The 21,329-nt window shown below is 41.0% G+C and overlaps 1 protein-coding gene across 2 annotated transcripts in view; it reads left to right on the top strand.

The window, feature by feature from the left end:
- GABRA4 (gamma-aminobutyric acid type A receptor subunit alpha4) overlaps positions 1-21,329 on the top strand; it is a 159,705-nt gene that overhangs the window by 51,569 nt on the left and 86,807 nt on the right. For both annotated transcript variants that reach the window (XM_033921157.1, XM_033920327.1), the window contains exons 4-7: positions 5,342-5,562; positions 5,674-5,756; positions 13,102-13,245; positions 16,047-16,199. In XM_033921157.1, the coding sequence (XP_033777048.1) occupies positions 5,342-5,562; positions 5,674-5,756; positions 13,102-13,245; positions 16,047-16,199 (601 nt within the window). The remainder of the gene's footprint in view (positions 1-5,341; positions 5,563-5,673; positions 5,757-13,101; positions 13,246-16,046; positions 16,200-21,329) is intronic.

Raw genomic sequence — 21,329 nt, forward strand, 5'->3', positions numbered from 1 at the left:
GTGACAAAAATTGTAAAGGGTTTGAACCAAAAGAAGTATGAGAAGAGACTGGAAGACCTAAATATGTATACTCTAGAGGAGAGGAGGGACAGGGGAGATATGATACAGACGTTCAAATATTTAAAAGGTATTAATATAGAACCAAATCATTTTCAGAGAAGAGAAAATGGTAAAACTAGAGAGCATAATTTGAGGAAGGAAGGCTCAGGAGCAATGTTATGAAATTATTTTTCACAGAGAGGGTGGTAGATGCCTGGAATGCCCTTCCGAGGTAAGTGGTGGAGAGGAAAACTGTGATGGAATTCAAAAAAGCATGGGATAAACATAGAGGATCTCTAATTAGAAAACAAAGAATATAAATTAAAGAGCTAAGGCTGGTACTGGACAGACTTGCATGGTCTGTGTTCCATATGTGATGGACTTTACAATCTAGGACCCAGATATCAAAGAAGAAACAAGTTAAATTAATCATGTATTTTTAATGGGTATAACTAATGGGCAGACTCAATGGACCATTCAGGTCTTTATCTGCCATCATTTACTATGTTACTATGGGGTCCTTTTACTAAGGCATGCTTGCCGTTTTAGTGCACGCTAAACACTAACACATCCATAGACTATAATGGACACATTAGCATTTAACACATGCTATAACGGCTAGCTCGCCTTAGTAAAAGGACCCCTATGTTACTATGTAAAAAGTGGTCTAAACTTCCCTTACATGAGTCTTTTCCATATGCCAAGACCATATTTACTCAAACCGTAAAATCACTGATTTTCCGTCTTTCCAATTATGGCCATGTGCCATTAGCATGCAGCCAGCAACAAAAAATGAATGCATAAGCCCTTGCATCCACTCATTTTGTAGGTAGTAAAAGCTCATGTACTAATCCTGCACTAATCAGTCAGCACACGATAATGCGACTGCGCTGATTCACACTGTCATGGCCACACTATACCCCAGACATGCCTCCACTAAGAAAAATGTAGGAAATTCTTTAGTGCATGGTTTGCACCTGCAAATTGCAATTTTATCACAGGGTGTCTGACCTTGTCCTGTGGTGAGCTCTTAAGGTGTGGTAAGCATGCGCTAGTCCTTACTGCGGCATAATAAAAGGACTCCACAGTTTACTGTTTTACCTTTTAGCTAGTAGAAAAGAAGTAATCGATATTCCTACGTTTAAAAAAGGTAATTTTATATACCATTTATGCAAGCAAAACACTGAGGGTTCTGATAAAATGCCAACTGGAACTTGGCAGAGCATGGCCGAGAGTTTGCAGGTATGTATGTAGATTTTAAAATATGCTATTCTACAAACATACATTAAAATAAAAGACTTGTCATAAACTTACATCAATAGCAGCCCATGTTGATAACTATACCCTTTAAAGGGCTAAAACCACTTGGAATTGAAAATGTATCGGCTTGGTTGAGTCTCTAAACCAGACTAATAATGTATCTGCTTTGCTTAAGACAAATGCAATAAAATCACCAGATAGAAAATTGGCCCCATGCTCAATTTTACATAGTAGTTAGCTGGGTATTTTTAAATTACATTTTATAAGTGCATCATTTTGGAAAACATATCTCAAAGTGGGAACTTAAATAGAACTAAAGGAAATGAGGAGGAGCATTTGTAATGTGACATCTAAATCCAAGTTTAGATGATTTGCGGAAAACATCCAAAGTGCGGCAATCAGGCTTTTAAAAACCCTCCGTGCCCGCGTCTGCTCACTGGCTACCTGTAGCTAAACATTGTGTCTTCAAGGGCCTGATTCTAGCATTCAAATCCTTGCACGACATGGCACCAGGCTATGTGATGGCTAAGCTTCCTTTGTACGTACCGAACCGGTCTCTCCGCTCCCAGGCTGAAATATGCCTCAAAACTCCCCCTGGTAGTGCCCTGCAACTGCAAACCGCCAAATAATTTCCTACTCCCACTACATATCGAGCCACTGGAATCGACTGCCCCTGCAGATCAGATCCCTTGAAGGACTCCTCAACTTTAGGAAAGCAATAAAAACTTACCTCTTCACCTAACCCCTGCCCTTGACTGATGGACTACAAAGAAATGCACATTGGTACCAGAACCTGTTATGTGTCATCTAAGGAAAGCAAATCCAAACTATAAACTGTCTGTTTGTCAATTAGGATAAAACTTGCACTGTAGAATAACCAGGGTAAATTATAACCAGCAAACTGTATATTAGTATTAGACCCTAAATATGTGTCTAGCTAGAAAAAAAACTTGTATCGGAAACATGTACTGAAATTATGGCTAATCTAGTGTAAATTGTAACCTATTAACTATATGCATGTGTATGTTAAACCTGTAACCCGTTCTGAGCTCTTCGGGGACAATGGGATAGAAATCGAAATAATAAATAAATAAATAAAGATCCAGTAGCAAATAGTGGCCATTTTCTAGTGTGTTTGCCTCAGTGTATCTATCTTTTTAAACCATTAAAAAAAAAAAAACATTCAAATGAAAAATGCACAAAAAAACAGCCATTGGGACATAGAAGAGGCCACGCTGGCCACATAGACATCCCAGTAGAGCAGTGGGGCACCCTTTGGGACACTGCAGTGAACTTTACATGAAAGGTCTCAGGTAGACATCTCACCATAACCTCCAAATGTATACCATCCCAATAGCCCTTATGCCTGCTGGTGTCACCTATATGTTGGTACAGTAGGTTTTAGGTGGGTTTTAGAGGGCTTACACATTCCACCACAAGTGTACTACTTATAGTGGGATATGGGCCTGGGTTCCCATCTCTGTAGTCCACTGCACTGAGCACTAGGCTACTCCTGAGCCCTGCTTGCTTTAATAGAACTGGTCATAATATCTGAAGCTACCATACTGGCTGATACGTTCTGTTTCATTCATAACTTTGGGGGGTGGGAAAGGGCCAGTAAGTAGGACCATGCTTTTATATCTCCAGTAGTCATTTAGTCACCTTTTGTTACTTATTTATTATTGAAACAGATCCAGTCTCAAACGCCCAAGTTTTGCCCTGGACATTTTCTGTAAAGTTCCATTAATGCAGAAAAATGGCCACATCTTTAAGTCCACCCTAATCTGAGCCAAACATGCCCCCAACATGCTCCTATGAGATTTAGATGGATTACAGTCAAACAGCATAGCAAACCATCTAGCAATGTGTTTTGAAAATGGCAATGTTGATGTTTTAGCAAACAAACCCCTTCTTTTACAAAGCTGTGCTAGCGTTTTTAGCGCCAGCCATGGTGGTAACAGCTCAGATGTTCATAGGAATTTTATGAGCATCCGAGCTGTTACCGTTGTGGCTGGCACTAAAAACGCTAGCACGGCTTTGTAAAGGAGGGGGAAAACATCCAAATGCCACTTTGTGCAATTTTTTTGACTTTTTCTCTTTTGAAAATAAGCCCCACAATCTTATATGCAAAACAAATTGTACATCACATCCCAAAGAGAAATGAGGAAGGAAGGAGAGACAAGGAGAAAAGAAAGGGGAAATAATAAAAGGGAAATTATGAAAAGGTGTGGTTCTTTCCCCATACTACAAACACAAGAATATTTATATCATGGATCTAATTACTTCCATAGAGACCATAATCCCCATGTCAACACTAAGATTCCTTTTTTTATTGACATAAATCATTTTTATTGCACTCAAAAATACTTTACATTATCATACACTATTAGTCAATTTGAGGAAATGATTTTAAAGTGTTTGAGGCTTGTGCAGATGAGGACAGAGCTTGCAGGAATGGGGCAGGGACAGGACAAGAACTCGCTGGGATGGGAAAATGAGTTCCCGCGGGAATGAGGAAAAATTTGTCCCTGTGTCGTTCTCTATAACGAAGCTCATAGGAAAGGAATAAGTTTTGGTGCATTTACTGTGGCACCATCACTACCACGACTTTGTGAAAGAGGCCCTCAGCCTTTTGCCATCTGTGGAACACAGATTGTATGTCTGTCCAGCATCAGCCTCAGTTCCCACTACTGTTTCCCAAGATAACACCTCAAAAGCCACATTTTGTTTCAATCCTCTTTCAATTTAGGTATCCCTTGTGCCTATCACATGCATTTTAAAATTGCTCACTATTTTTGGCTCTACCACCTCTCCTGGAAGGGTGTCCCAGGTGTCTACTACCTTTTCTGTGAAAAAGTATTTCCTAATGTTACTTCTAAGTTCAAAAAAGGGTAACCAAACTGATTAAGTGGATGGAACTCTCATAAGAAGGTAGGTTTCTTCAGATTGGAAAAGAAATGACTGAGGGGGAGGGGGACTATGATAGAGGTCTACAAAATCCTGAATGGTGTAGAATTGGTAAAAATCAATCAATTTAAATTTTTCATAAAGTACAAAATCAAGGGAACACTCAATTAAGTTACATGGTATTTCTTTTAAAATGAATAGGAGGAACTAGTTTTTCACTCAATAAATCACTTTAGAACTTGTTTCCAGAAGATATAGTAACGGTGGTTAGCATAGCTGAATTTAAGAAAAGTTTGGACAAGTTCTTGGAGGAAAAGTCTAGAGTCTGCTATTCAGATAGATTTTGGGGAAGCCACTGCTTGCTTTAGGATTAGTAGCATTGGAATCAGGATCATGCACAAATTTGGGCATCCTTTATAGAATCTGGTGGAAAGTATATGAGAGCAGAATTAAAGATCTCAATATGTATACTTTAGGAAAAAAGGTGGAAGAAAGGAACTATGATAGTCATTTAAATGCCTCTGTGGCATAAATGCACAGGAGACAAGTCTCTTCCAACTGAAAGGAGACTCTGAAATGAGCATAAAATGAAAGTGAAAAGGTATAGATTCAGGAGTAATTTAAGATAATGCTTCTTTATGGAAAGGGTGCAAGGGACGGCTTCCTTTTAGAGGTGGTGGAAACGAAGACTATAAATGAGTTCAAGAGAGCAAGGGGCAAGCACATAGGATCTCTTATGAAGTGACAGATGATGGTATGGATGGGCAGACTAGATAGTCATTTGGCTTTTATTTGTCATTTTCAAAGATTCTTTCCATTTCGTTGACTATATCTGACTGCATTTGTTGTCTTCCTAGCAATATATTTAGCAAGCTGTATGCCAGAGCACAAACTTAATTGCCTGCTTCCGGCAATTTCATGAAATTATAGTAATTATTCTTGAATGATTATTAAAAGTGTGCTTATTTATTATATGACTAATGCAGTAAAATAAGGAATTAAAAAGTACACAACTTACAATAATAGGTTGGAAAATCTTTCTTCTTTTGACATATGAATATTAACACTCCCATTTTTGCTTTCAGGATTTACAGCAAAACTTGAGCAGAAAATTGACTTTCTTACCACTATTTAGGAATACACAATGGATGTCTTCTTCCGTCAAACATGGGTTGACAGACGGTTAAGATATGATGGGCCAATTGAAATTTTAAGACTTAATAATCTGATGGTTACAAAAGTATGGACGCCTGACACTTTCTTCAGGAATGGCAAAAAATCAGTCTCGCACAACATGACAGCCCCAAATAAACTTTTTAGGATAATGAGGAATGGCACTATCTTATACACGATGAGGTATTCCATTATTTTTATTCTACCTTGAAATCCTAATTAATTATGGCTGCTCTGGAATGAAATATTGCAATATTAATGCTATGCTGGATCTTTTTTTTTTACTTACTGTAGGCTTACCATACGAGCAGAGTGTCCCATGAGATTGGTGGATTTCCCAATGGACGGCCATGCTTGTCCTCTCAAATTTGGGAGCTGTGAGTTACAGACTTGACACTTTTATTACTGCAAGACAGTACAGTAGAAATTATTACATTTTTAACACGTGATGTTTTTATATTACACCAACTTGAATTAGTCAAATGACAGACTCAGAAAAGGTAAATTGTTCTAATTATATAGATCTACAGTGATATGTATCTAGGAAATATATACTGCCGAATCCCAACCTTATACATTAGGGACTACATTATTTAAAATGATATAGAATGAATGCATCTAAAATCTGCAAATGAAGAGATTCTGTTGCAAGTGAAATGTCTAACAAGTTTTGGACCCCCCTCCTCCTTAGGTATCTAAGACATTAAGGGGCTGATGGCAAGCTGTGGACTTTTTTTGTGTTCACACAGCAAAGATAGGTACCAGAAATGTAGGTCAGGATTTTCTGAGCACCTAACTTTACATGAATTGTGCCTACGTCGGTGCTTTAGGTCACCTAATACCAGCTCCAGCATTGGCCACTCCTACTTTGGTGTTTGGTGACCTAAAGCACCTATGTTTGTGCAATTCTAGAGTATTATATTTAGGCACTGATAGGCACTTCAACCTCACCATTTTTGTGCCGTTTCTAACAGTGTTCTTCAATTAACTTAGGCACTGGAAGGGTTTTAGAATTTCCCTGCTATTCTACTAGGGATTAGCTGAAATTGTGAATGGGTGTCTGGTGGGTAATTAGCAGTAGAAGTGAGAAATTGGCCACAAAATAATTTTTAGCCATCAAGCGCGATGGTGTGGTCACTTGTACTATTGTCTAGTAAGAAAAATATATATATCTTGCAGGAAGGAAAAATACAGCACAATTGCAAAAATAGATTGTGGCATGATATATGAAACTTTTTGCCCCATAGACATAATATAAGAAAAACAAAGCCATCAATCATTCAGGGCCTAAATGACACATTTTTGCTCGAACCATCTAATTTAACGTTTGACATGAAAACGTCCTTGCTGTTGGAAAAAGAACTGTGAAAAAATATACACATATGAATTCACAACCTCTATTCTGCTTTATTTTCCCTTCTTTAAATTTTGTGGTGCTCCTGGGAGAGAAAGTGAATGACATGTTCATAAAAAAAAGGTAGAAAGGAAGTGACAGTATAGTATGATCTGTGTTTCTTTCAGGAAGAAAAAAAATGAGAAAGAGAAATAAAACATTTTTATTCACCCAGGTGCACTAAAAGTTGAGGCCCCAGACCACATTGTGACTCCTCTCTGTTGAAAAATCCCATGGACCATCCCTACTTACTATATAAGCATCTCAGTATATCCATATCCCCTTCTATCATAATAACTGTTCAACTACATATACTCATAGCTATCATTCACATTGATATCAACCCATAGGAAAAGCCAAAAATTGTATTTATTTATTTAATTTTTTAGCTCATCCTCCTAAAGGAGCTCAGTACAGGTTACAAATCAGGTACTAAAGCATTTTCCCTATCTATCCCAGTAGGCTCACAATCTATGTAATGCACCAGGGGCAGTGGAGGATTAAGTGACTTGCCCAGGGTCAAAAGGAGCAACATGGGGTTTGAACCCACAACCTTAGGCTACAGCTCTAAGCACTACGCCACACTCTCCTCCCTCAAGGGGAGGATGCTATAAACAGTATTGTGTGTATTAAATCCCTCTTGTGCATGGTTAAAAAAAAGCTTGTATACACCACTCCTTAAAAAGGCTCATTGGCTTCCAGTCATTCATAGAATTACGCATAAATTATGTACAATTATTTTTAAAACATTAGAAAATAAGACTCCAGCATTTTTATTTAGGTTACTTATCCCATACTCAGTTAAAAGAACCTTAAGATCTAGTGAACGGAACCTTTTATCAATTCCTTCGTTGAAAATTATTAGTACAAGAAGACAATTTATCTTCTCATGTACAGCTCCCCAGATCTGGAATGCGCTTCCCATGTTTTTACGGGAGGAGAAGGTGTTTGGGAAATTTAAAAGCGAATTAAAAACCTTTCTGTTTAAAGATGCATTTGCAAATTAATTAAATTTTATTATAAAGTGTTATTTTAGTGAATTATTCTGCTTTTTTTTTTTTTTTTTGTATTTTCAACTTCCTTTTGTATTTTCCCTGTATGTTCTTTCTTTACTATAAAAAATGTATTTCATCCCCTCTTACCTTTTGTTTATATTATAATTAATTAAGTGTATGTATTGTTTTTGTTTCCTTATGGATGTATATTTTATTGTACATCGCTTAGAAATCCGATTAAGCGATTGAACAAGCCAATTAATAAACTTGAAACTTGAAACTTGAAACAATAAGGCCTTAATGTGCATGTTAAGACATTTACTTATAATGTTAATGAAGTTGTGCTAAAATTACTGTAACCTTGCATGTAAATGATGGATTGGCAGATGTAAGTTCTGCTTTACTGGGCACAAGGAAAATAATTTATTATGTTAATTTTATCTTGTGTTTTTCTGAGCCTGGCATAGGCTAAAAACTTGACAATGTTATCTTTTATATTTAGATATCTTTATTGTCATTGAAGCATATAGTGATAAACCATATAATGAACACAAATATAACCTATAAAGTATACTACATGACTACTGCAACATCATCAGTGATGTTTTACATTATAACCAATCCCTATCCCAAGAGTGCCCACACTTTTTGGGTTTGCAAGCTACTTTTAAAATGACCAAGTCAAAATGATCTACCAACAATAAAATTTAAAAAAACACAAAGCACACTGTACGCAGAGAAAATATTATCATTTATATTCTGCAGATTTTCAAAGAGGTCAAGGCAGATGACTTTATGCAATGTCACCTCAGTAACAAGTACACAAAAATAGACAAATATACCCCCCTCCCTTTTTACAAAACCACGATAACGGTTTTTAGTGCAGGGAGCTGTGCTAAATGCCCTGTGCTGCTCTCGATGCTCATAGGCTCCCTGTGCTAAAAACCACTATTGAGGTTTAGTAAAAGGGGGACATAGTGCAGTGGCGTACCAAGGGAGGGGGCGGTCCGCCCTGGGTGCACACCTTGGGGGGTATACAGCCGGCTGTTCTCACTGCCTCTAACTCTAGCCCTGCAGCTCTGGACTTCACCACACCTGCTCCCCCCCGATCGCTATTATTTTAAATGTTATGGCAGCCGCGGCGCTGTATCCATCGGAGGAGACTTCTAACCTTGGCCTGCTCCAGAACTCTTCCTGCAGCCACCACCCGCCTAGGCGGGAACAGGAAGCTGCTGTTGCAGGAAGAGTTCCAGGGCAGGCCGGGGTTAGAAGTCTCATCCGATGGATACAGCGCCGCAGCTGCCATAACATTTAAAATAATAGCGATTGGGGGCGGGGGGGGGGGGGGAAGCAGGTGTGAGGAAATCCGGAGCTGCAGGGCCAGCGTTAGAGGGATTAAGAGATGATGGTGCCGCAGGGTCCCGTGTTGGGAGGAGGGAGGAAGAAAGAAGAGTAACCAAAGCATTGGCAATTTGAGGGGAGCAGGTGTGGGGAAGTCCAGAGCTGCAGGGGAGAGTGTTGCTGTACCCAGCTGGAGGGAGAAGGAAGATGAGGAGGGAATGAAAGGAGAAGCCAGAGCTTGGAGGGAAGGAGGAATGTATGCCAGACTAAGGGAAAAGGAAGGGGGAGATCTCAGAGCATGGAGGGGGAGGGATAGATGGAAGGAAAGGAGAGAAATGTCAGAGAATCAGGGAAGGTCAGATACCAGACTGTGGGGTGCGAAGGAAAGAAAGGAGAAGAGAGAGATGCCAGAGCATAGGGATGGGTTAGTGACAAAGAGAAAAAAATGAAGAGGTGGCAGAGCTGAAATAAATCATGTACAAAGGAGAGAAGGGGAACAGGATAGATAGTTATGAAAGGAGCATAGAAAGAAGGAAGATGTTGTATGGAAGAGAGAGAAGGCAGACATTGGATGGAAAGGGCAGAGAGGGCAGTGACTGGAAGGGGCGAGACAGAAGGTGAACAGTAGATGGAAGGGGTGGAGAGAAGGACAGACACTGAATGCAAGTGTGGGGGAGAGTAGGGACAGCTACTGAATGGAAGTGTGAGGGAGAGGGGGAGCAGACGCTGGAAGGAAGTGGGGAGGAGAAAGAAAAAAGGGCACATACTGGATTGAGGGATGAGTTTCAAGTTTCAAGTTTCAAGTTTGACCTTTATTTGATGAATCGCTTATAATAATATCTAAGCGATGTACAGTGTTAAAAACCATCAGAATGTGGTAATACATTTAGTTTACAGTAGTCACTCATAAGACAGACAAAATTAGACGAACAGGAGGGGGTGGGAGGAAAGGGGAAAAGTTACAATGTTGTTCTTTGTTAGAAATTGACATCAAAGGGAAAACACATCGGGTAATAATGGGTTAGGATGAAATGGGAAGAATATTGGACCTTAAAAGGTGATATTTCATATGTCAAACGCGTCTTGAAATAGGTAAGTTTTTAAAATTTTCTTAAACACAACAAGGTCAGTTTCGTTTTTAATGAAATTTGGAAGGGATGAGGATAGAGTTAGATACTGGAAGGAGTGAGGGAAAGAGGTGGCAAGCTTTAGGTAGACAGTAAAAAAGGACATTGATGAGAGGGTAGTAAGAATGTAATCTAGACAGATGCAGAAAATAAATTGAAAAGGAAAATGAGGGAAAAAAGGGAAAGGGATTGCAGAGGAGAGCTGTGGGAGAGGGAAGGAGAGGAGAGAGATGCCAGACCAATGGGGGTGAAAGGAGAGATGGAAGGAGGAGGCATACAGTTTCTGGAAGGGGCATAGAAGGAGAGAAGATGCCATATAGGGGAAGAGAGACGGCAGACAGTGGATGGAAGGAAGAGAGTTACAAGAAGATGAGGAAAGCAGAAACCACAGAAGACAAAGGTAGAAAAAAAATTTCTATTTATTTATTGCTTTAGGAGACGTGTCACTGTTTCTGTGGTGTTGCATTGTATGCAGAGTCCAGCTTCTTACTGGTTCAATTTAACCTTTGTCTATGTATTTCTATTTTATCGCCCCTTTTACAAAACTATGGAGCGTTTTTTAGCGCCAGCCATGGTAGTAGCAGCTCTGATGCTCAGAATTCTATGAGCGTCAGAGCTGTTACCACTGTGGCTAAAATCCACACTACAGTTTTGTAAAAGAGGGAGGGGTTAGTTTGTGATTACATATTCCGTACTAGGCGAAGGTGCTATCTGTGTTCTGTGTGTTCGAAAGACATGGTTTTTTGTTAGGCTTGATTGCAGGATTGATCTGTACTAGTCTGGCTTGTTTAGTTTTACAATGGGTGTATTGATGTTGTACTGCTCACTGCAGTATGTAAGATGCTGCCTTTTCTTAGGTACTCATGTGTGACGTGTGGCTTGTTACTAAAAATCATGTTTTCTTTACAGATGGGGGGGGGGGTGTAAAAAAATGATGGGCCCCGGCTGTCACATATGCTAGGTACGCCACTGCCATAGTGCAAAATATAGACATCAGATATAAATTCTCAAAGAGAACACATTTTGATCACTAAATTGAAAATAAAATCATTTTTCCTACCTTTGTTGTCTGGTGATTTCATGAGTCTCTGATTGCACTTTCTTCTTCTGACTGCATCCAATATTTCTTCCCTTCTTTTAGCCTCCTGTATGCTTCCTCTCCTCCAGACCTCATTCCCTCCCCCACTTTTCCTTCCTCTCTCCCTGCCTTCCTTCCCTTTCTTTCTTCCTGTCTTTCTCTCTCCATGCCCCCTTTCTTTCTTTCCATCTCCCTGTCTTTCTCTCTTCGTGCCCCCTTTCTTTCTTTCTGTCTCCCTGTCTTTCTTTCTCCATGCTTCCTTTCTTTTTCTTTTCTTTTTTTTTAGATGTAAACAATATTTTAATAGTTTAAAAGGATGTATACAACAAAACAATCTTGTGTATGGTTTCCTCTGACCTTTTTGAGGGATCCTACTCGTCACAGTTTCTTGATTGCTGCATCAGTATCTGGAATCTGCTCCTTCAGCTGGTTCCACTGATCAGGAAATAAAGCAATTCCTTAAACATGTTCCCTTCAGTACTGTCTTCCTGTGGATTCTTAGCGGAAGCTTTTATTTCCTTTGCAACCTTCTGTTTCTCTCTCTTAGTTTTAGCTGGAGGAGGTTCTTTCTTTCTCTTCTTCCTCTCACGTCTATTATCTTAGTCACTGCAGGATCTGGATGAGCTCAAATTCTCTTTGATCTTAGGCATTCTAAGCCAAAACCCCTCACCAACACATTCATTCACGCTGCGTCGAAAAACCAGAACAGACCTCTGTACAGACCAACGCTATCTCCATGCCCTCTTTCTGTGTGTCTCCCTGCCTTTCTTTCTCCCTTCCTGCCCTCCCCCAAGCCACTACCACTGCCGCCATTGGGGAACAGGCTGATGCCGTAAAGAGGACGCTAAAGCACCGGGCTGAACAACCTTCCCCACCCGACATCAATTCTAACTTCGGAGAGGAAGTTCCAGCCAGCCAATCACTGGCTGGCTGGTCAGGAACTTCCTCTCCAACATCAGAATTGATGTCGGTGAAGAAGGTTGGTGGGCCCTTCGCTTCAGCGTCCTCTTTACATGGTCGGGAAGCAGGTAAAACGGAAGGCAACACGAGTCTATTATGGAACCCGAGATGTGCTCCGTAATTGACTCATGTTGCCTTCGCGATCTACTGGTTGATCATGATCGACCTTTTGGGCACCCCTGCCCTATCCCAGGTTTCCCCCACTCCAGTCCCATATCCCATACAGTAATGTTGATATAATTCTAATTTATTAAGCAATGCTGATAGAACTCTCATGGTTAATTTGTTCAAATAAGGAGTCCAAATTTTTACAAACTGTATCTTAGACTTGCAGCCTGTATCCTCTACCAAGTGCCCCATTATCAAACGTTTGTGCATCTGATTCAACCACTGCAGCAAGAATGCAGTAAGGAGATCTGTATTCACTGCAGCAAAAGGCATCACAATGCCACCTTTCTATTTTCTCCTATCATTAAGGACCCCTTTTACAAAGCCATGGCAGTGATTTCTGCCATATGGGCTGTGGTGCATTTGCCGAGCCAGGACTCGCTACCTTGGCTTTGTAAAAGGAGCCCTAACTTATCTAAAAAATGTTTTGTCTTCCCATTTTTACTATATTGACTATTTTTCTTCCATTTGCATTTTTCTTTCCTGACTACTTTAGCAGATTCTCTTAGCTTTTTCAGATATTGTTGCCTGCCTTCCTTTCTTTTTGCAATCTCTTGTTATTTAAAAAAGGTTGATCTCTTTTTCATTATCTTTTCACCAACTACTTTTGAGAACCAAAGTGACTTTCTGTTTTTACTTTTATTTATTTTTTCCTTACAGATGCATACCCAAAGAGTGAAATGATCTATACTTGGACAAAAGGACCTGAAAAATCAGTGGAAGTACCTAAAGAATCTTCTAGTTTAGTTCAGTATGACCTGGTTGGGCAAACTGTATCGAGTGAAACCATTAAATCTATTACGGGTAAGAATGTTTAAATTAAGATTAATGTTAGCTGTGATTTAGCAGACATACATTTTCTAGATATGTTTTAAAAACCTTAATAAACCCAGTAATCTGAGAATATTGATCTGTCTTTTTATTTCTTAACCTTCCCCATACATCATTTTGTTTTTCCTTCCCTAAACTATTTGTTTCTTTACATTGGTATATTAATTTATGCAATATCTTCTCTAAACCATGGAGTATGTCTACAAAAGGTTGCTGAGCCCTAATGTATTCTCAGTGGTGTACCTAGGATAAGTGATACCCAGGTTTGATCAGTTTTTAAAACCCTCCCCCACTATTTAAAAAATATGATTTTTAGTAATAATCCAGAACTCCCGCAACAAGAGTGTACCTAGGAAAAGGCAGCACACTCCAGTGAACACTAAAACATCAATACACCCATTGTATAGTTGATGATGGAAGAAAAAGATCAATTGGTCTATCCTGGCTACCTAATTTTTCCTGCCCATTCTGCAAGGACATATGAGGGGCCACTGAAAAGTTCTCAGTCCAACCAGGAAGAGAATGATGATCGTGGGTGTAGGGGGTTTGGGGGGTTTCTGTCCGGCAGCTGATGATGCCTTCCCCAATGACCCCCTACAAATTTGGCACAAGAAAAAATTACCTTCCCTGCACCAGGCACCCCTGAGCCATTTTCTCCACCTGAACCCTCAAAAAATGACAGGATGGATGCCCACTCCCTCCTGCCACACAGAACACTCATGCACCATAATCCACTCCTCCCCCCACGCCAGGCAGCCCTGATCACTGTTTCCCCCAAACCTAAATAAAATATAAGGAGGGATGCCCACTCCCTCCTGCCACCAGGATATAGAGGGAGGTACCTAAGGCCTGATTGACTCAGACACCTAAGGCCCCTCCTTGGGAGGCCTTAGGTGAATGAACCAGACAGGGTCTTTGACCCCCTCCCAATGCATCACATGATGCACCTGGGAGGGGAAGTCCCATCATTTAGGACTGGCAGCCTGAAGCAGGAGCCTCATTGCAGGCTTCTTGCTTCCAACTTTTCAAAAAGGTACAGAAGAAGTTCGGGAGTGGGGGGTTTGGGGCATCTGGTGGCAGGAGAGGGTGGGCATCTCTCCTGCCATTTTGGAGGGGAGGTTGGGAGGGGGTGATGGTGCAGGGTGCCTGATGCAGGGGGGCATGGCTAGGGAGGAGCTTTTTTCTTTTTTTTTTAATGGAACAAATTGTGCATGTGTAACACATACAGATAACATATGCTCCATTAAAAAAAGAAGCCCTAACAGCAGTGACAGGAGGCTGCTTCCTATATCACTGCTGTTAGGGATTTGTGCATGTGTCAGTCGCTCAATGAGCAATTGATCAGTCGCATTTGCAAGCAAATGATTTGCACCTCCATGCAAATCGTTTGCATTCAAACTTGATAGCACATTGATCGCTGCTGGAGAATCAGCCAACAGTGATCGTCGGTATCTTTAGTGCATCTAGCCCTAAATGCATTGTGAAGTTCACACCCATTCTCCTTCTGTAACCTGCCCAGTTTCCACCCTTTATCCGACATGCACATGTTGTCATATCACTGTAGTAACGATTACCATGCTTATGTGGTAACAACCTACACTAACTCTATAAGGGTGGTAGATGTATGAAACAGTCTCCCAGAAGAGGTGGTAGAAATATTGACTGTGTTTGAATTCAAAAGGTCCTGGGATAGGCACATGGGATCTCTCGGAGAGAGAAAGAGATAATGGTTACTGGGGCAGACTAGATAGGCCATTTGGCCTTTATCTGCCATCATGTTTCTATGTTTAATTGATTAACACGCTTTAGTAAAAGGCCTGAAGTCAGTCTTTTGTTGCTTTCTTTGGTTATCTAGTAGCCCAAGTAGATGAACATATAAATTACTTTCTTGTTCCAACATTTAGTTTTTCTTTCCCTGAACAGCTACTGAAACTACTGAAGTTGTTCCTGAAATATATGGCCTTTAGGTACCTATAATCTTCTTGAAGGGTAGGCGGCCATCACCAAATTGCCATCATCAACTTGATTGGAGCCATAGCAGTGTTAGGTTGGGCTACTTTATCTTCTCTTGGATTTCTCCTTTTTATCTTTCAAGAGAGTACTTGGCCAATGGTTGTTAATGCCAGCTGTCGATTTAAGGGGAGATGTAGCCTTCTGGCACTGAATGCAACACAACAAAAGAAAAAAGAAGACCCCAAAATCCACAGAAGAATCAATCCAACAACATAAAAAACAAAAACCTGTGGATGCTGATGTTCTGAAAATGATTTATTATACGTCCTTTCACAATAAAATCATAACAACATAAAAATACATATGAAAAAGTTCAACCGGACCCTACACGGTCTGTGTTTCATAAGACCATAAGAACATAAGCAATGCCTCTGCCGGGTCAGAACTGAGGTCCATCGTGCCCAGCAGTCCGCTCACGCGGCGGCCCAACACGCCTTCATCAGGGGTCCATTTGATGTCAAATGCACAGAGAAATGGACTAAAAACAGTTTACTAGTCTTTAAGCATGTAGTAGGAACTGACTGGAGACAAGCACAAAAAATCATGTCATGGCCACTATGTCAGACAATGTGTTTCTTCAACCTATGAAACATGCTACATATTCATAAATTCCATGCTCCATGAGGAATATATAGAAACATGATTATAACTTTGCTGAGCACTGAAGATCAATTGATTCATATTGAAATTAAAAACTGCAATCATGCAAAGATGAATGGGAAGAATTATGGTTTGAGACCTTTGTTTCTCTTTATTTTTAGGTGAATACATTGTTATGACGGTTTATTTCCACCTCAGGCGAAAGATGGGTTATTTTGTGATTCAGACTTATATCCCTTGTATTATGACAGTCATACTCTCGCAAGTGTCATTTTGGATAAACAAGGAATCTGTTCCAGCCCGCACTGTATTTGGTAATTCTATTTTACTGCTTACTAACAATGCTATTGTTATATTAGTGTAGCTACTGCAACCTAAAATATATATATACAAGCTGATTCTACAAATTGCCATCTCAGCCGAGATGCTCCAATGCTGTGTTCTTAGCACCAATTCTTTAATAACATCCTGACACCAAGATTTTGTTTATAGAAAGTGACTGACTTAAGTCAGCATTCGTGCACCCATTATAGGTGCATCCTCTAATGCCAACATGGCTGGCATAAATAGGCATGTCTAGGTGTGCAAAGTGATTCACATAATTTATAGTGTAGTATTCTAAACAGTATGAACAGATTTTATAAACAGCACCTAAGCACACCTATATTGAAGGCACTGCTCCACATGGTTGTCAATCAACCACTAGGTATCCTTTATAGAATCCCACCTAGCAGTGCCTAGACATGCTTAGGCATATCTAGGAGCTCCTTTTATGAAGGTACACTAGGGTTTTTAGCACATGCACAAAATTACCACGCGCTATGGCATGCGGTAGCTGAAAATCTACCGTCTGCTGAAAAGGAGGTGGTAGCGGCTAGCGCACTCGGGAATTTAACGCGTGCTATTGCACGCGTTAAAGCCCTAGTGCACCTTCGTAAAAGGAGCCCTAGGTGTCCTAGAACAGGCACCAGGTTTTACTTGGCCTAATCTACTGGCATCTAACTCAGATGCTTAGCGACATCTAAGTGAACCACACCTATTCTATGTCCCTAACCCCACCTACCAGAGGGTACCTTGACTTAGGCATCACTAGGCGCCACTCTGACTTCTGCGTTGACAACTTATATTATAAGACCTCTGGGAACAGGGATATACCTAATGTACTTAAATGTAACTAAGTTTGAGCTACTATTGAAATAGGTTTAAGCTGAGATAAATATGACAACTAATAACCACAAAGAAGAACAAAATCTCCACAGGAGCAACAGAGAAAACGCACAAAAATGGAGTAGTACTTCAAGTGTGCTAGTCGAGAGTTCTAAAGATTTGTAATGATTGGCTTGAAAAAAAAAGTCTTTGTTCTTAAAATCAAAACTTTATTGAAGTGACCCAGTGACCTGTCATGGTCCGTGTTTCGGCTATGCAGAGCTTTCTTTAGGGGTCAATCAAAAGCAAAAATCCTTGAAAGACGAGATTGAGTGAATAATTACACAGATCAACAACAAAATTTTCTTGGTGCCTTGGATTTTTCACCTGTTCCTAGGGTTATTTGGGGCACTAAATCAGAAAATTGCATTGGATAGACTGCAACAATTCTAGGTTTTTTGATATGGTTGAATTTATTAACTTTTTTTACTGCTATTTAAAAGATCTCTTCTGCAGAATTGGGATGTCATAACAAGCTTTCTTTTTTGAATGGGAAATTTATGTATTTAAATTACCCACATTTTTTGAGTGTACAGTATACTGACCTTTGTTTCACAACCATTTATCTACTTCCTTTCCTATAATGTACACTGGTATAAAAATGTAAAGCTCAAATGACAAAATCACCTTTGTTCTGTTATATTACATAATTATGTGCAAAAAATTTAGATGGTAAACATGGTTTTCTTAGACTACACAAATTTGCATTTCAAAGGCTTCTCAGCTGATCTGTTTAAAACAGTTGCACATAGATTTCAATTCTAATTGGTTTTTCAACTTTGTCACCTGTTACCTGGTTTGTGATTTTGTGTTCAAGTTAGCAGATATAGTGAGAGTGTTTACATATTTCCAACTGTAGTATTACATCCAAAACATTGGATTGAAAAAAGGTAAGTAACTTAACTGTATAATAGTTATGAATGTATAGGAGGTGTGTGTATATTCACATTCATATCATTTCATTTTTTGTAAATCAACTATTGTAGAGGCTATGGCTACTTCAAGATGAAGCTGCTTGAATCGTCCCAACAAATTTTGCTATATTTGTGTGGAGTACACACTGAAAGCAAGTAGGAAATCTATATTTAATTTGTAAAAAGAGCATATGTAGGTTATTTTGGCATCATACTTTGAGATCAAAATAAACCATGGGCTCCTCATATTGTATGCAAAACTTGTATGGAGCATTTGCGCCAGTGGACAAATGGAAAGAGAAGCTGCCTGAAATTTGGAGTACCAATGGTTTGGAGGGAACTGTTATTATTGCATTGTTAATATCATAGGCAACAATCAAAATAATCATGATAAATGATGTTATCCTAATCTACCTTCAGTCAGGAGACCTGTTCCGCACTCAGATCTTGTACCTGTTTCACCTTTCTATGAACTATTACAGCTCTCAGAGGATGAGTCTTGCATGTCTAATATCGCACAAGGTAAAGAAAGTGGGGGCAGTGACAATGGTTCCCAAACATCTTCACAATGTGAATGCTTTGACCAAAATGAATTGAGTGATCTGATCAGGGACTTAAATCTTTCCAAGGATTCTTCTGAATTGCTTGCCTCCAGACTAAAGGAAAAGAATGTACTACAGCCTGGAACAAAAATTACATTTTATTGAAGGATAGAAAAGGACTTGCTGTCATTCTTTACTGAAGACAACAACTTAGTATTCTGCAATGACATTAGAAACTTTCTAAAGAAAATGGATCTTTCAGAATGTAACCCAAGTGAGTAGCATCTTTTCATCAACAGTTAAAAATGTAGATTGAAATGTGTTCTTTTAAATAAGCAACAAATATGGTTCTATTCCAATCGGTCACTCCACCAGGATAAAAGAAGAGTACAAGGACATCTATTTAGTCTTGGAAAAGATAAATTACCAAGAATATTAATGGATGATGGCTGAGGAATCCAGAAACTTCTAATTGTTCTTCAGATACGTCAAGGGGAAGCAACCGGCGAGGGAGGAAGTAGGACCGTTGGATGATGGAGACAGAAATGGGGGTGGTAAAGGAGGAAAAAGAGGTAGCCGACAGGTTAAACAAGTTCTTCTCGTCGGTCTTCACGAGCGAGGACCCATCAAATGTATCAGAACCCGAAGTGATCATAAGTGGAGATCAAGAAGAAAAACTGGTGCATATAGAGATAAGCCATGAGGATATCCTCTAACACACAGTTCTTCAACCGCCGGTCCGCGGACCGGTAGCGGTCCGCAGGAAATTTTTGCCGGTCCGCGCAGGACCGGCAAGATTGACTCATTTGAACTTCCTGCCGGTCCGCGCAGGACCGGCAATATCAGCATCGGAAGCGTGCGCTGGGCCGGAGAGATCTTGGGGAGCCTCCGACAGTGGCTTTCTCCCCTCTCTGCAGCTCTCCTTTACTTCCCAGCGCAGCGATTCACGAAGGCAGCCTCGGGGCTTTTGCTGAGTCGCGGCTGCCTCTGATGATGCAACTTCCTCTTTCCTCAGAGGCGGCGCAACCCAACAAAGGACCCGAGGCTACCTTCGTGAATCGCTGCGCTGGGAAGTAAGAAGAGCTGCTGGGAGGGGAGAAAACCACTATCAGTCTGGGAAGCTGCTGGGCAGGGGAAAAAAGGGACAGCTGCTACTGGAAAGGGAGAAGGAGAGATGCTTCTGGGAGGGGAGGAGGGAAAGGAATCTGGGAAGCTGCTGGGCCAGGAAAAAAAAGGGGCAGCTGCTACTGGAGAGGGAGAAGGAGAGATGCATCTGGGAGGGGAAGAGGGAAAGGAATCTGGGAAGCTGCTGGGCCAGGAAAAAAAAGGGACAGCTGCTACTGGAGAGGGAGAAGGAGAAGGAGAGATGCATCTGGGAGGGGAGGAGGGAAAGGAATCTGGGAAGCTGCTGGGCCAGGAAAAAAAAAGGGACAGCTGCTACTGGAGAGGGAGAAGGAGAAGGAGAGATGCATCTGGGAGGGGAGGAGGGAAAGGAATCTGGGAAGCTGCTGGGCCAGGAAAAAAAAGGACAGCTGCTACTGGAGAGGGAGAAGAAGGAGAGATGCTTCTGGGAGGGGAGGAGGGAAAGGAATCTGGGAAGCTGCTGGGCAAGATAAAAAAAGGGACAGCTGCTACTGGAGAGGGAGAAGGAGAAGGAGAGATGCATCTGGGAGGGGAGGAGGGAAAGGAATCTGGGAAGCTGCTGGGCCAGGAAAAAAAAGGGACAGCTGCTACTGGAGAGGGAGAAGGAGAAGGAGAGATGCATCTGGGAGGGGAGGAGGGAAAGGAATCTGGTAAGCTGCTGGGCCAGGAAAAAAAAGGACAGCTGCTACTGGAGAGGGAGAAGAAGGAGAGATGCTTCTGGGAGGGGAGGAGGGAAAGGAATCTGGGAAGCTGCTGGGCAAGATAAAAAAAGGGACAGCTGCTACTGGAGAGGGAGAAGGAGACGGAGAGATGCTTCTGGGAGGGGAGGAGGGAAAGGAATCTGGGAAGCTGCTGGGCAAGATAAAAAAAGGGACAGCTGCTACTGGAGAGGGAGAAGAAGGAGAGATGCTTCTGGGAGGGGAGGAGGGAAAGGAATCTGGGAAGCTGCTGGGCAAGGAAAAAAAGGTACAGCTGCTACTGGAGAGGGAGAAGGAGAGATGCTTCTGGGAGGGGAGGAGGGAAAGGAATCTGGGAAGCTGCTGGGCAAGGAAAAAAAAGGGACAGCTGCTACTGGAGAGGGAGACGGAGAGATGCTGCTGGGAGGGGAGGAAGGGAAGAGAGTTACTGCTGGACAGGAGGAGGAGGGAAGGGAGAAGGAAAAAAGGAAGGAAACAGCTGGCAGAGAGATTAGAGGAGGGGAAGGGGAGACACAGGCATGAGAAAGTAGAGAGATTGATGATAGGAAGGGGTCAGCAGAAAAATAAGCAGAGGGACAACGATGATAGATCTGGTGTAGGAGAGATAAAAATGAAGAGAGCAGTGAAGCTGGAATGAATCATGTAAATAGGAGAGAGGGGCACAAGCTGGATGGAAAGGGGAGAGGGACATAGAAAGAAGACAGATACCATATGGAGGACAGATAGTGGATGGAAGGGGCAGATGCTGGATTGAAGAGACAGAGAGGGCATACGCTGGAAGGAAGAGAGTGAAAAAAAGATTGAAAGCAGAAACCAGAGACGACAAAAGGTAGAAAAAAATAATTTTATTTCTATTTTGTGATTAGAATATATCAGATTTGAAATATATATATCCTGCTAGAGCTGGTGTTAGACATAACTGGGGACTGCAAAACCCAGGC

Source organism: Geotrypetes seraphini, chromosome 1 (genome assembly GCF_902459505.1).
Source record: "Geotrypetes seraphini chromosome 1, aGeoSer1.1, whole genome shotgun sequence".
Classification (NCBI taxonomy): Eukaryota; Metazoa; Chordata; class Amphibia; order Gymnophiona; family Dermophiidae; genus Geotrypetes; species Geotrypetes seraphini.